The sequence below is a fragment of the Lepisosteus platostomus genome, chromosome 7, assembly GCF_059453375.1.
Source record: "Lepisosteus platostomus isolate fLepPlt1 chromosome 7, fLepPlt1.hap1, whole genome shotgun sequence".
Taxonomy (NCBI): Eukaryota; Metazoa; Chordata; class Actinopteri; order Semionotiformes; family Lepisosteidae; genus Lepisosteus; species Lepisosteus platostomus.
In genome coordinates, this window is record NC_142617.1 from 6,661,255 (window position 1) to 6,673,074 (window position 11,820).

Here is an 11,820-nt window from a genome sequence, read left to right on the forward strand (position 1 = left end):
ATGCTCATTTGAGTTTATGATCAACCTGTTCCATTGCGTAATGACAGCAGTGACTGTAGACGCTTGTCTTGAACTTGAGGTTTAGTGTTCGTGACAGTGTCCAACGCTGCAGAATGAACACAGGCTACTTTCCACTGGGGTTTGGTCATAATGAAAGGTTACGATTTGTACCTATGAACACAATCATTACAATCATGAAGACACTCACACGTACCCTTGAACAAGAACAAGTGTACCATGCCATCAACTCCACTGCTCAAAACTGAGAGTCAACTAATGATAATATAGGTATTGTATGGAAATTATGCTATTGTGTGATTATCATACAAAGTACAGGACAATGCACGATATTGTAATTACAAGATCATTTGTGATGTCATAAGTACACAATAATGAAGTAACTCTTAATTACGAGATCATTTACGATCTCATAATAATTAGATAATGTACAGTGCCATCTCACAATAAGGACTTCATTTTCTCATAATTATGAGATACCACATGATTTTTTTTTCCTTGACGGCAGCGATGTGCTTTCTTAAATACGTAGTCAGCAGCAGTCTGGGACAAGGCTCACTCACAGTGTCACTGACGCCTTGCAGCCAGTGGAGCTCAGAAACTCAGAAACTGAGCAAGGCTGGGCCTAGTCGCTATTGGGATTGGGGATCTCCTAGGAAAATGAGTGGTGGACAGTGCTGGAGGACCAGTATGCAGCACTCCTGTTCCGGAACAGAACTTTCTCTCCAGTGGTCCAGTATGGTAACAGTACACAGTGTGCTGGAGAAGGTGATCGTCTTTGAAGGAGATGTTCAACCTTACTTTCTCCCTAAATTCAACAGGTAAAGTCATTTCTCACTTCACACAGTCTGCAGCGCAGTGGAGCTGCAGCTTGTCAATGAGATGGGTGCTGCACTTCGTTGGTGGATGATGTTACAATATGTAAAGGGATTTTTTAGGGTCCTATGGAGTAAAAAAACAAATAATTATCATTATTGTTTTTAGAATGTCATTATTACTTCTTGACCTGATCTACGGTTCCTTCCCTTTTCTGATGTTACATGATAGTGTGTATATATTTGGATATACTGTACATAGGGTGGTTGCTATGCATCACTAAAGAGGCGGTTTTGCATTTGTTGTTTGCTGGACTACATGCCTATACATCCAGCTCCATTCATGTTCTCTTTTCATGTCCCACATTTCAGCATATTATTAGACAGCCATACATTCTGTGACTGGGATTTTCAATCTTGTTGCTGAACCATTGTGTTTCTATGCTATGGGACACCTAAGTCTTTCTTCTTTTATCTGCTATCGGAAAGCCACTCATTCGTGCGACTGGTCACAGCAACAGAGATCCCATCCTGGAAAGGCACAAGCATGGGACTACATCCTGGACAGGACTTCAGTCTGGTGCTGGGCTCACACAGGGCACAGTTAAAAAACATGAATCACCCTGATCAGCTTGTCTTTAGAAGGCAGCAGTGTCATACTGTGGTCAGGATCCTGGATTCATAATTAAAAGATTGTGTCCTCAAATTCTGAGTAGATGCTGATGTTGTACCTTTGAGCAAGGTACTTAACTTGAAATGCTCCAGTAAAATATACCAAAAGGATAAATGGGTGCAAAGTAAGCTACTTTGGAAAGAAAGCATCAGCAAAATAATTAAAGAAGGGAAGAAACTCAAGCACCTGGCAGAACCCTATGCAGATACAGGGTGCAAATTCACCTGAAAGGTGTCCAAGGCTGGAATTGAACCCGAGACTCAGCTACACCACTGTGCCTCCCATTTTATCTCCTGCTCAGCCTGTAAAGCAGTTCTCTAATATGGATCTCTGACAATCCCCCCCAAAGATCAAAACCACATGGTGCACCTGCAAAACTGAACGGGCCAGGAAGTGTCAGAAAGAACAAAAACACAACCAGATGACATGAAGGAGTATTTAAAGCCCTCTACCCTCCTATTATCATAACACAAGAGAATTATACAGCTGAACAATGGAGCACAGGATTCGATATGGATACCTGGCAACTAGAAGGAGCCTGTTCCTTTATTAATATTTACAGGTCTGTGGCTGTGCTCCTGGTTTTCTACACCTCTCAGATAGGTGTTGCCTTTGAATTTACCCCTGGCCTGTCTAGGCTGTGCTTTTTCTCACTGCCATTGACATGACACATGGAAGTGTTAAACTGCAGTCAGAAACCATAAGCAGACTCTGTTGACTCTCTTTTAACCAGTGTTTGGTAGATTTTTACAGAGGCTCTCAAAAAGTACATAGAGCAAAATCTCCCAAAATTTTACTTAGAATGGTATAAATTGTACTCTTGTACCATTTATTAAGCATGTATGGAACTAAAGCATAAATGTGCAAACCCTGCATGATATATGCATTTTTCTCCTGCATTATTAAGACTTTTGTGTGTGATAAAAGTAACAGAAATGGTTAAACCTGACAGGATCTGACTTCCTATGTTTTTTGTTGCGGGTGTTGTTATCAAATTATTGTTTTCTTTTATTTTTTAACTTGTCTTTGGCTGCGTATTTGTATTTTTGTATGAATAATTCAGAAGCTCAGGACTATAATTTTCACAGTTCACTGAGCTATGTTTAATATATAACTACCCCTGCTGCAAATTTCCCTTTTAGAGGAACGCTCTTGAAACTCACAGAAACAAAAGTCTGTAAGTCTTCTCCATGGTGCTCCATTAGAGATGCAGTATAATTACATCTTCACTGCCATTGTTTTCATGTTTACTCCACTGAAAGATATCTGGGCTTTAGGTAATGTGTTGCCTTAGCAACAATCCTGCGCCCTCTCACCAAACCAGCTCTTCTATTATTTCCTGTCTCACTGTTTCAAACTTGGTTACAGCTTTTCGGAAATAAGAGGACAAAAATGACGTGGCTTTGTTAATCTCATGTCATGCATAGCCTCCCTGAGTGAAAGTATTCATTGTAAAATATTCTATTGGTCTTATCAGTCAAGATAAGCTGATAAAGACATACTGTATTATATTATAGTGTCCTTTTTTGAAGTTACTGACTTCACTTCACTTATTATAATTCTCATGAGTAATTACTTTTTTATAGTGAGCTGTGGAACTGTAAAAAAGTTTTGTTTTGGCCAATTTTGTGACTAGCTTCTAGTGATTTTTGGAGCTCGTCATCTGTAGCTGATGTGTCTGAATGTCAGGGTTGAGGCAGATTGCTCACGATTTCCAAGGTAAACACAAACAGGCCCACAGAACTGAAGCATCTCATGTCAATTAAACAAGAAAAACTAGAACTGTGAATTCTTCTTTTTCGTAAACCTGCTGGGCCAGTGATGGGTAGTACTGTATTCAGACATGGCATTGTGGTTCAGACCTTTAATTAGGCTTAGGGTTAATCCCCTTTCTCATTTTGTACATTTCTAGCTGGAGATGCCCTTTCAGGTTGGATGCATCAAACCAGAGCTTCCACCTTTGCTGAAGCCATGTCTTAGCTTTACTAATGGAATCTTTTATCTCCTGGTTCTTCACCTTACTGGTGCTTTTCTTTACTGAAGTGAACTGAAGCAGACAATTTCTTCCATATACACATCCCAACTGTAGGACTGCTGTCCGAAGTAAAGAGATCACCCTCTTGGACACAGCTTCTGAAGTTGTGTGCACTCAGTGCCCAGCACAAGAGTCTTTTTCAATTTCTCTTCCTTAGAAAAATGTGAGGCTATTTTTTGGTAACAAATCCATTTGAATTTTTTGAGTTGTTACCCCTTTCATGCTTGTACCTCTCCTACTGGGGTTTCTTCCTTTTCCTTTTCAGAAAGAAAGTCAGTATTCTTCAAGAAAGAGGTACAGTAAATTATGATCGCTAATGATATATTTAGTGCACGCCCTTAAAATCTTTTAAAACATACTTCTTGTGAAAAACAAAATTCAGATCCAGGAAATTTTAACGCGTTTGTTTTTGCTTTTTAAGAAGTAGCAAAAGTAACAGTGTTTGATTTTCTGTTGATTATTTTGGAAACGTAGAGGACATACTTATGTATGTACAGAAATATTACAATGATTTATTCACCTGATGCGGTTATACAAAGCATCTTATAAATAACTGTTTTTATAGACATTTCAGTACCCATTTGTAGAAACAGGATTGCTGGAGTTCTTTGCTCAAGTGTTACACCCAGGATGTAAATCCACAGTCCTGCAGCTGAGTCCTCTACCCTGCTGCTCTAAATCACAATATACTGTAAGTATTGATCAAATGTAATCTTTTCAGAAATCTTAAACTAAGAAAGAAGATTCCATTTCAAAAACAATATCACTTTATTTTGTAAGTATAAAAGAGGTAAATAATTTGATAAAGTGACAAAGCAAAGTGCAAGGATTTATTACGTTATCATGACCATGAAATTTTGGAAAGTAATATTACAAAAGCAGAAAACGGATTTCCTTTGATTTAATGAAGCAAAGCCTTCCCCTTAATATTTTTAATTAAAAAATCAACTGTTTAACTAAATGCACCAAGAAAGTGAAATGGTGGACCAGTATTGCTATTTTCTTATACTGTATATCTAAAAATTGATATAGGCATATAGGTAACCAAAATTATCTTTTTTAGGATTTTTTTTTGCCAAGATGACAAGACAGATTCATCTGTGAAAGGGCCTGCTGTTGAGATACGATTTGTTGTTGAATGAAATGTGTGTCAAACACTTAACACTAGCTTCAATACACACATCACCTTAGTCTGTTAGTTGTGCTATAAGATTAAATATGCCTACCTGGGATTTTTCTAAGGCCCACTTAAGAAAAACAAAAGACCTAGATCTACTATTGCTTCGGGACAGATCAGCGTAGAATTCAGACAAGAATAAGGACCAAACACAAAAACTGCAAGGAAAGGGAGTCACATTGAGCAATAGGAAAGAATTAACCTGCGTAGCAATAGCATTAGTATTGATCAAGCTCTCTCTCCAAAAACTCCTTCCTCCAAAACTGCCTGTATTGGCCTTCCATAAAGGACACTAAAAAAGAGTCTAGGAAGAGCGGATACAGAATACTGACATGTGCATCAACAGATATTCGAATGCGCACAGACATTAAACTGATGTGTGTGTTCTTACTAGGAACAGGCGCAAGTCTAGAGAAAACTAGGGAAAGCTAGTGGACCAACAATTGAAAAAAGGAAATAACTGTTTTGTTCGTCTGTTTCCTCACAGAGTGCAGGTCTCCCCCCAGCGCGCTCCCTCCCTTCCACCTTCAGGCTTCCTTCCTGTACTCCTCCTCCAGTTTCAGCTTCTCCAAATCATTGCAGAAGAGGCTGGGGTCACCGCAGCGGCGCACTCCGTCGTACTGGCTGAAGTCGGCCACGTACTTCCCGCGGGGAGACATGAAGAGCATGGGCAAGAACTCGTAGCCCCAGAGGATCTCATCCGGGACATAGGAGGTGCGACTCTGGCAGGAAGAGGCCGTGGCCTCCGTGATGGCGTTGAGGATCAACACCAGTTCAAAGTCCTTCTTCCTCAGGTCTTCCGCCGTGAGGCCCCTCAGCGGACTCTCCTCGTCTATCACGTGGTAGAAGGTGAGGGGCAGGATGAGGAAAGGGCTCTCCGTGTTGGAGTCCACCTGGAAGTTCACGTTGGCCTGGCTGAGCGGGATGTTCTCCCCTTCCTTGGTCTCATAGCAGTGCAACAGTTTCCCCGACAGCCGGCACTGGATCAGCAAGCTCTTTCTCATGTTGGCCACGCGGACCATGAGACACAGCTTGCCCTCGTACTTACTGATTACGGCGTAGTGGCTGAACTTTATGGTCTCTGCTCTCTTCTTGGGCCTGGCCAGCTTGGCCAGGAAGGCTCCGGTGACAAAGATCTCAGCCAGGCAGGTGATGACCAACTGGGCCACCAGAGTGAAGATGGCGAGAGGGCACTCCTCGGAGATGTAACGGAAACCGTAGCCAATGGTGGTCTGAGACTCCAAGGAAAACAAGAAGGCCCCAGTGAGAGTTTTCACATTCATAACGCAAGGAGTATGGTTAGACGGTATCTCGGGCACGCTCATGTCTCCATGTCCCTTCCCAATGAGATAAAAGACAATGCCAAAGATGAACCAGGTCGTCACAAAGGTGGCGGAGAAAAGAGTCAGCTTGTAGCGCCATTTAATGTCCACAACCGTTGTCCAAATGTCATGCAGGTAGAGCTTAACCATACCCTCAATATTGTCAACCTTGACAATGTTGTGTCCATCCTTCGACACCACCCTCCGTTTCCTCCAAGAAGCTTTTCCTGCAGAGTTGGAAAGGAAAGGTTCCACTGAAGTTTCTGGTGGGCTCATTTCCTCTTAGCGTTCAAATTAGGAATCTGGTGTGGGAAAAAATACAACAGTCATGGGCAGAAATTCTAGATGACCAATCAGATTCGCATCAGGGTTTCACAATGCACTTTGCTCCAGACATCTTTTCGCATTTTTACTGAAAAACTGACAGTAGTACAAAGCTACACATTATAAGTACAGCGGAAAATCAAGAAAACGTGTCCTCAAACACGATGTGAAATTAAACTTATCATGGTCATTGGATTAATGTAACTTGGCATTAATGGGATCTAAGAATATGTTTACACGTTCCGATTTCTACTGTTAGCCTACTGTAAGTAAGAACTACATTTTCCTTTTAGTCTTTAAGTAGTGTGCAGCATTATTATAAATAATACAAAAAGGTAGAGAATTACTTGGACATTGAAAAGTCATTTAAGATGTGAATATACAAAATCTCTGTCCTCGTATACAAGCTGATAAGTTTGCTAAATTAGTGAAAATGTTTTTAATCTCCTAAATATTTTTTTATCTTGACATGTCCTACATGAAGCACGGACCGGACTGACTGATATCACACTGACGTCAAGTTCTGTGTTAAGATAAACATGTTTCCTGGGGTGACTTGAAAGTCATTTGCTTTGAGATATTTCCTTAGAAACCATTGTAGTCCTGAAACAGAGCTAAAAAACAAGGAATTTTTATTTTGTTTTAGAGCTATCATAAGCTATAACCTAAATTGGCCCCAGGCTTATAGGGTGGGGCACTCCAGTTTTACCTTGAGCAAGGCACTACTTTCAAAGTATTTCAGTAAAATACCCTATTGTATAAATCAGTAGAAATAGAAGGTATTGTCTGATAAGTGTTACCAAAATAAATTCATAATAAGCATTAGAAGCACTGAGTGCAATGAAGTATAGGTATACTGTAAATATTAGCTCTTAATCAAAAAGACAACTATCTTGTAACTTCTTATTCTGCCTTGCATGTTAGTAGCCAGCGATTAAATAGGACTCACCAACGTGCCATAGCTAATTACGATGTCTCCTATACCAATGTGATTGGATGAATAACTGAATAATATTATGCCTTTAGTTACTGGATCACTGTATTGCGTAGTTTCTTAAATCGCAGTTAGTAACTGTAAAAATCTAAAAAATAATTTAATTTCTGAAAATAACAGAAGGGTTACAAATGGGATAAGGGATAGTTTAGAGATACAAGGATCTCATCCAATGCTTTCTTGAAGGAATCCAGAGTCTCAGCTTCAGCCACATGGCTAAGCATCTTGAAGAATCTGGTAATGGTTTCATTTATTATTAATTTACTTGCACATCTATCTACAAAGTGGGCATTTTACCAGAATACATCAGGGGAAGTATCTTAATCAAAGCTCTATACTGATGTCCTATAAAACAGCTACAACTTTCTTCTGACTTCATACTTCTCTTTAACCCAACAGAGACCTGTACACTGCTTCTGCTTCCTTAATCTAGCAAAATCCCCATTTTAGGCTGAACAGAAAAAGGAAATGTGTTAATCTTTCATATTATCTGTAATATATTTAGCACCCTTTTACATAACAGTCTTTTGCAAACATAAATAACTGTCATGTTTGAAACAAATGCCCGATTTCAACACTGACTCTCTTTAAGCGACCGTGCTGTGTCACAATACACAATAATGTGGCAAATTATTGTGTCACAGGGGCTTGCAGTGACTTCTCAATGTTCCAGTTCCCTGTGCTGTTGGTCTCCTTGTTTGGCTCCATGTACCACGTTTGTGGAGCAAAATCTATGTTCTCACATGGTAAAAAAAAATCGTAATGGGTCTGTGTGTATCAAGTGAATTAAAAAGAAAACATTTCCACATTCACAGAAGAAAAAGTTTTATCTCTTCTAGATCTCTGCCTAAAGAGATGAGAAAGAAGATGTTCTTACAAGAGACAAGGATCATTAAATTTTTTAAAAATCAGTTCATTTTAAAAATAATGAATAGGAAAGTTCAACGATACACTCACAGTGGTTCTCAGGTCCTAGCTATCCTTCTTTGGGTTAGATGTCCAGAAGTCTGCAGCTTGTAATGTGGAACTTGTTACTGCTGCTTCCTTGTTTATGCACCACGGTACTTACTCCACTGTTATTCCTTCTCATGTGTAATGAACTATAGCACAGTGATTATGGTAGCAGAACAAGACTACTCCATTGTTCCCTATGTCAGATTTAATTTGCATGTTTTATTTTTGCTGCAAATCAGATTGCATTTTTCTTTTCATGTGCATTCCAATCTCCTCCCTCTTACCCCTACTTAAGAAATGCTTTTTATCTTGTGATTATATCTTTTGACTGTAAGAAGTACAAACACACCCTCATTTACAGTCAATAATCATGATTCTAGCTCCAAGACCGTATTGTTCCTCTCTGACGATAAACCTGTGCAGCTGCTCACAATCAGCCAATGAGTTCAGTTTGCAGAGAACATTTTTCAGTGTTTCTATGTTCTACAGCAGGTTCTGCATCACAGCATCACTGGCACAGAATGCATGGAGAGATAAGGCAGTAATAAGGCAGAACAAGTCTCTCAACAAAGAAACCATCTTACTGTATGTGACAGAATGGAACAGACTGGGATCTGTCCCAGTCTTGCCATCACACAGCAAGACTTCCAATACGGAATCAGTCTTAAGATGACAAGAGCAGTTATTTAGTAAAATCAACAAGTACTGGATACGGATTAACGAACTCTTTAGTGATAAGGCTGCCAGTGCTCACCCTGCGGTCCATGTGGGTCCTAATGCCCCAGTATAGTGACAGAGACACTGTACTGTAAACAGGCGCTGTCCTTCGGATGAGACGTAAAACCGAGGTCCTGACTCTCTGCGGTCATTAAACATCCCATGGCGTTTCTCAAAAAGAGTAGGGGTGTAACCCTGGTATCCTGACCAAATTTCCCATTGGCCCTTACCAATCATGGCCTTATTATTATTATAAGTAAAGAGATGAAAACCTGAAAATGTACCTATTTCTCCATGTTTTCTTCCATTTCCACCTGGTGTGATGGAGCCCATTTCTATTGATTTATTGCTACTCAGTAGTTTAAATGGGTTATCAGACACCATACTGTACAGTATTTACTTTCCTGAATCTGCAACATGAAGTTTTATGTTGAGCTGTAATAGTCCTATAGAACAGCATACTTGGAGTGTAACAGCTGAGGAGTGAATTTAAAGCACAGTACTATTTTTACATTTAGTTTTGCATTCCAGATCAAGTTGATAATCCAGCAAGCGAAAAAAAAAAGCCATTAGCTCATCCTAGGGATTTTGAAGCACTTTTTTGCCAAATGTTGTGGTGTTTGGGAAGGGTATTCTGGAAATATTAACAGGTACACATAATAATTGCATTATTGTTTTTTTTTAATGTCCATGTTACTTGACTATTGGCAATCGCTAAACTTCCTGGAGACATTTACCAATAAAATGATTGAGACTGTATGCCGATTGCATTTGACTTTGGTATTCCCAGTTTCCAGTGGCATCTTTAATAAACAGGACTTAATTTGTAACGGGAGGTAATAAACTTCATTATAAACCATGGGTCTATCTGCACGTTTACATTCTCCTTGTAAGAGTTTTAGAATTGTGGTCTTTTGTGGTGTTTAATTCCTGTACATAGAGGGGTATGATGTAGCTCATCACTGACTTTTCCCCTACATGCTGAACCATGATGTGGTTGTATAACGTGTTTCATTGTTATACTGTACATGCACCTTCTCATGTCACCGAGATCTCAAAGACTTTGTAGAAAGTTCACTTTCTCTTCACGTTCATAAACAATTTTGCTTCCCAAACATCATGCAAATTGTTTGATCAGGTTACACTAGTCGATAAAAGTTTAACTAATTTATGCACATAGTTTTGCAATGAATTGCTTTGTTCCTTAAAATAAATGTGATTCATTAATGGGAATTTTTTTACTTAAATGGATCCACAGCTTGCATTTTTAAACTTAAATTTTTTTTTTCTAAATAAACAATGAAACAACCCTCCAACATACTGTATAAATGGCAGTATAATCAGTTCGTTATAGCTAGAACAGATCTGAAAAATATTCTTCATTGTGTTTCTCAATTTTCTATGCATAAAAAGGATCGGAGTGTTCCTTAGCACGTCATAAAAATCATATCATAATGACATACCTTCACTCAGTAGCCGTCCATGGAACAGGCAGTTTTCCACATGGAATTAAGTCCTGGTCTTCAGGTCTGAACCAGCTTCTTAATTTGCGTTCAGTGATCAGGCTAGCGGAATTTGATTCTGGGACAGATTAGGAAGGTGGACGCAGGAGCACGTTCATGCACACTCTGAAATGACAATGCAGAACTATGATGGGCAGGATAAACCTATGCCAGTCTGTCTTAGGCCCACCCGAAGAGCCAGAAAGCAAAAGAAGTGTCAATCTGTAACATCTTCACCAAGTGCCAAGAGAGATGCAGGAAGGTTTCTTTCCTGCACTTTGTACAGTACCTACCCAGTCAGCTGTTTAGTATTAGAGGTAGTACACACTTTGAGGCATTTGCAAATTCTTAGATTTGCTATTAACCCAACTCCTGTCTTGTGCCAACACTAAAAGAGAACGTTCTGCTCTGTGTGGCATAAACTAAAGCAGTTGACTTCTGACCTGACATTGTAAGCTCACGAAACAGGGTACTAAGAAAAGTGCATTTACATATTGTACTGTACTTTGTGTTTTTATGACTTGTTTAGTTTGACAGCGGGGGAAGCATTTTCTGAAAACAACTAAAAATGTCTATATTCCAATTATAGGTAGCTAATTCATTGTACTTTTAATTGAACTAGAAGATGTTGTAGGGGTTGTTCCCAGTAGCTTTTAGCTAATTAGCAAGGTTAGGGTCAAAAATGTAGTTCTAGGGGTATTTTTCCATTACTCATTTCTGGCATTGCCTTAAATCAGTGGAGAAGTGATGAAATGTAAGGCAGTAGTTAAGTGTAAGGATACAGGCAATGTGTCAGCTCCAGTGCACACTGCTACTGCACAAGCCCTGATGCTTGGTGGTGTTTACTGTGACATAGGGGATCCAGGCGCTCTGCATTAGTGGAAAGGCTGGCTAACAGCCCCTCTGAATCGAGCACCTGCACTAACAGACTAACATTGCTCACTAACAGAGCAGAGTAGTGTTAGTGTGGATTTGTGGCCTGGGCTCGGAATACATTTGTTAAAGGGTTGTGGGTTCACATCCCTGCTGAGTTACAGCTGTAGCGGTCCCGAGCAGGAGTCACCAGGAGGTAGCTCCAACAAAATACCATGTATAGACGGGTATGTGAACAGAAAAAAATACGGGACCCCTTGTAAGTTTGCTTGAGTAAAACGATAGCAAAAACTTTAATCAGAAGATTAAAAACCTTCTGTTGGTTAACTGGCTTGATGACACCTGGTATCTTGAACTATCTTGGACTTGGAAAATAAACTATCATTTTATTTTCACTGAACCTACGATAGCTGTAC

General features: G+C 39.6%; 1 protein-coding gene across 2 annotated transcripts; it reads right to left on the reverse strand.

Annotated features, from left to right (window-relative positions):
- Nucleotides 1–4,290: 4,290 nt before the first annotated feature.
- On the reverse strand, nt 4,291–10,781 carry kcnj15 (potassium inwardly rectifying channel subfamily J member 15). Of its 2 annotated transcripts, none has more exons than XM_088638912.1 (2): nt 10,493–10,781; nt 4,291–6,342 (listed from the first exon to the last, which is right to left on the reverse strand). In XM_088638912.1, the coding sequence occupies exon 2, from the start codon at nt 6,314–6,316 to the stop codon at nt 5,246–5,248; it is 1,071 nt and encodes a 356-aa protein (XP_088495038.1). In that variant the 5' UTR covers nt 6,317–6,342; nt 10,493–10,781; the 3' UTR covers nt 4,291–5,245. The 2 variants fall into 2 exon arrangements, with proteins under 2 accessions (XP_088495038.1, XP_088495037.1); XM_088638911.1 differs by lacking the exon at nt 10,493–10,781 and adding an exon at nt 8,316–8,543.
- Nucleotides 10,782–11,820: the final 1,039 nt, after the last annotated feature.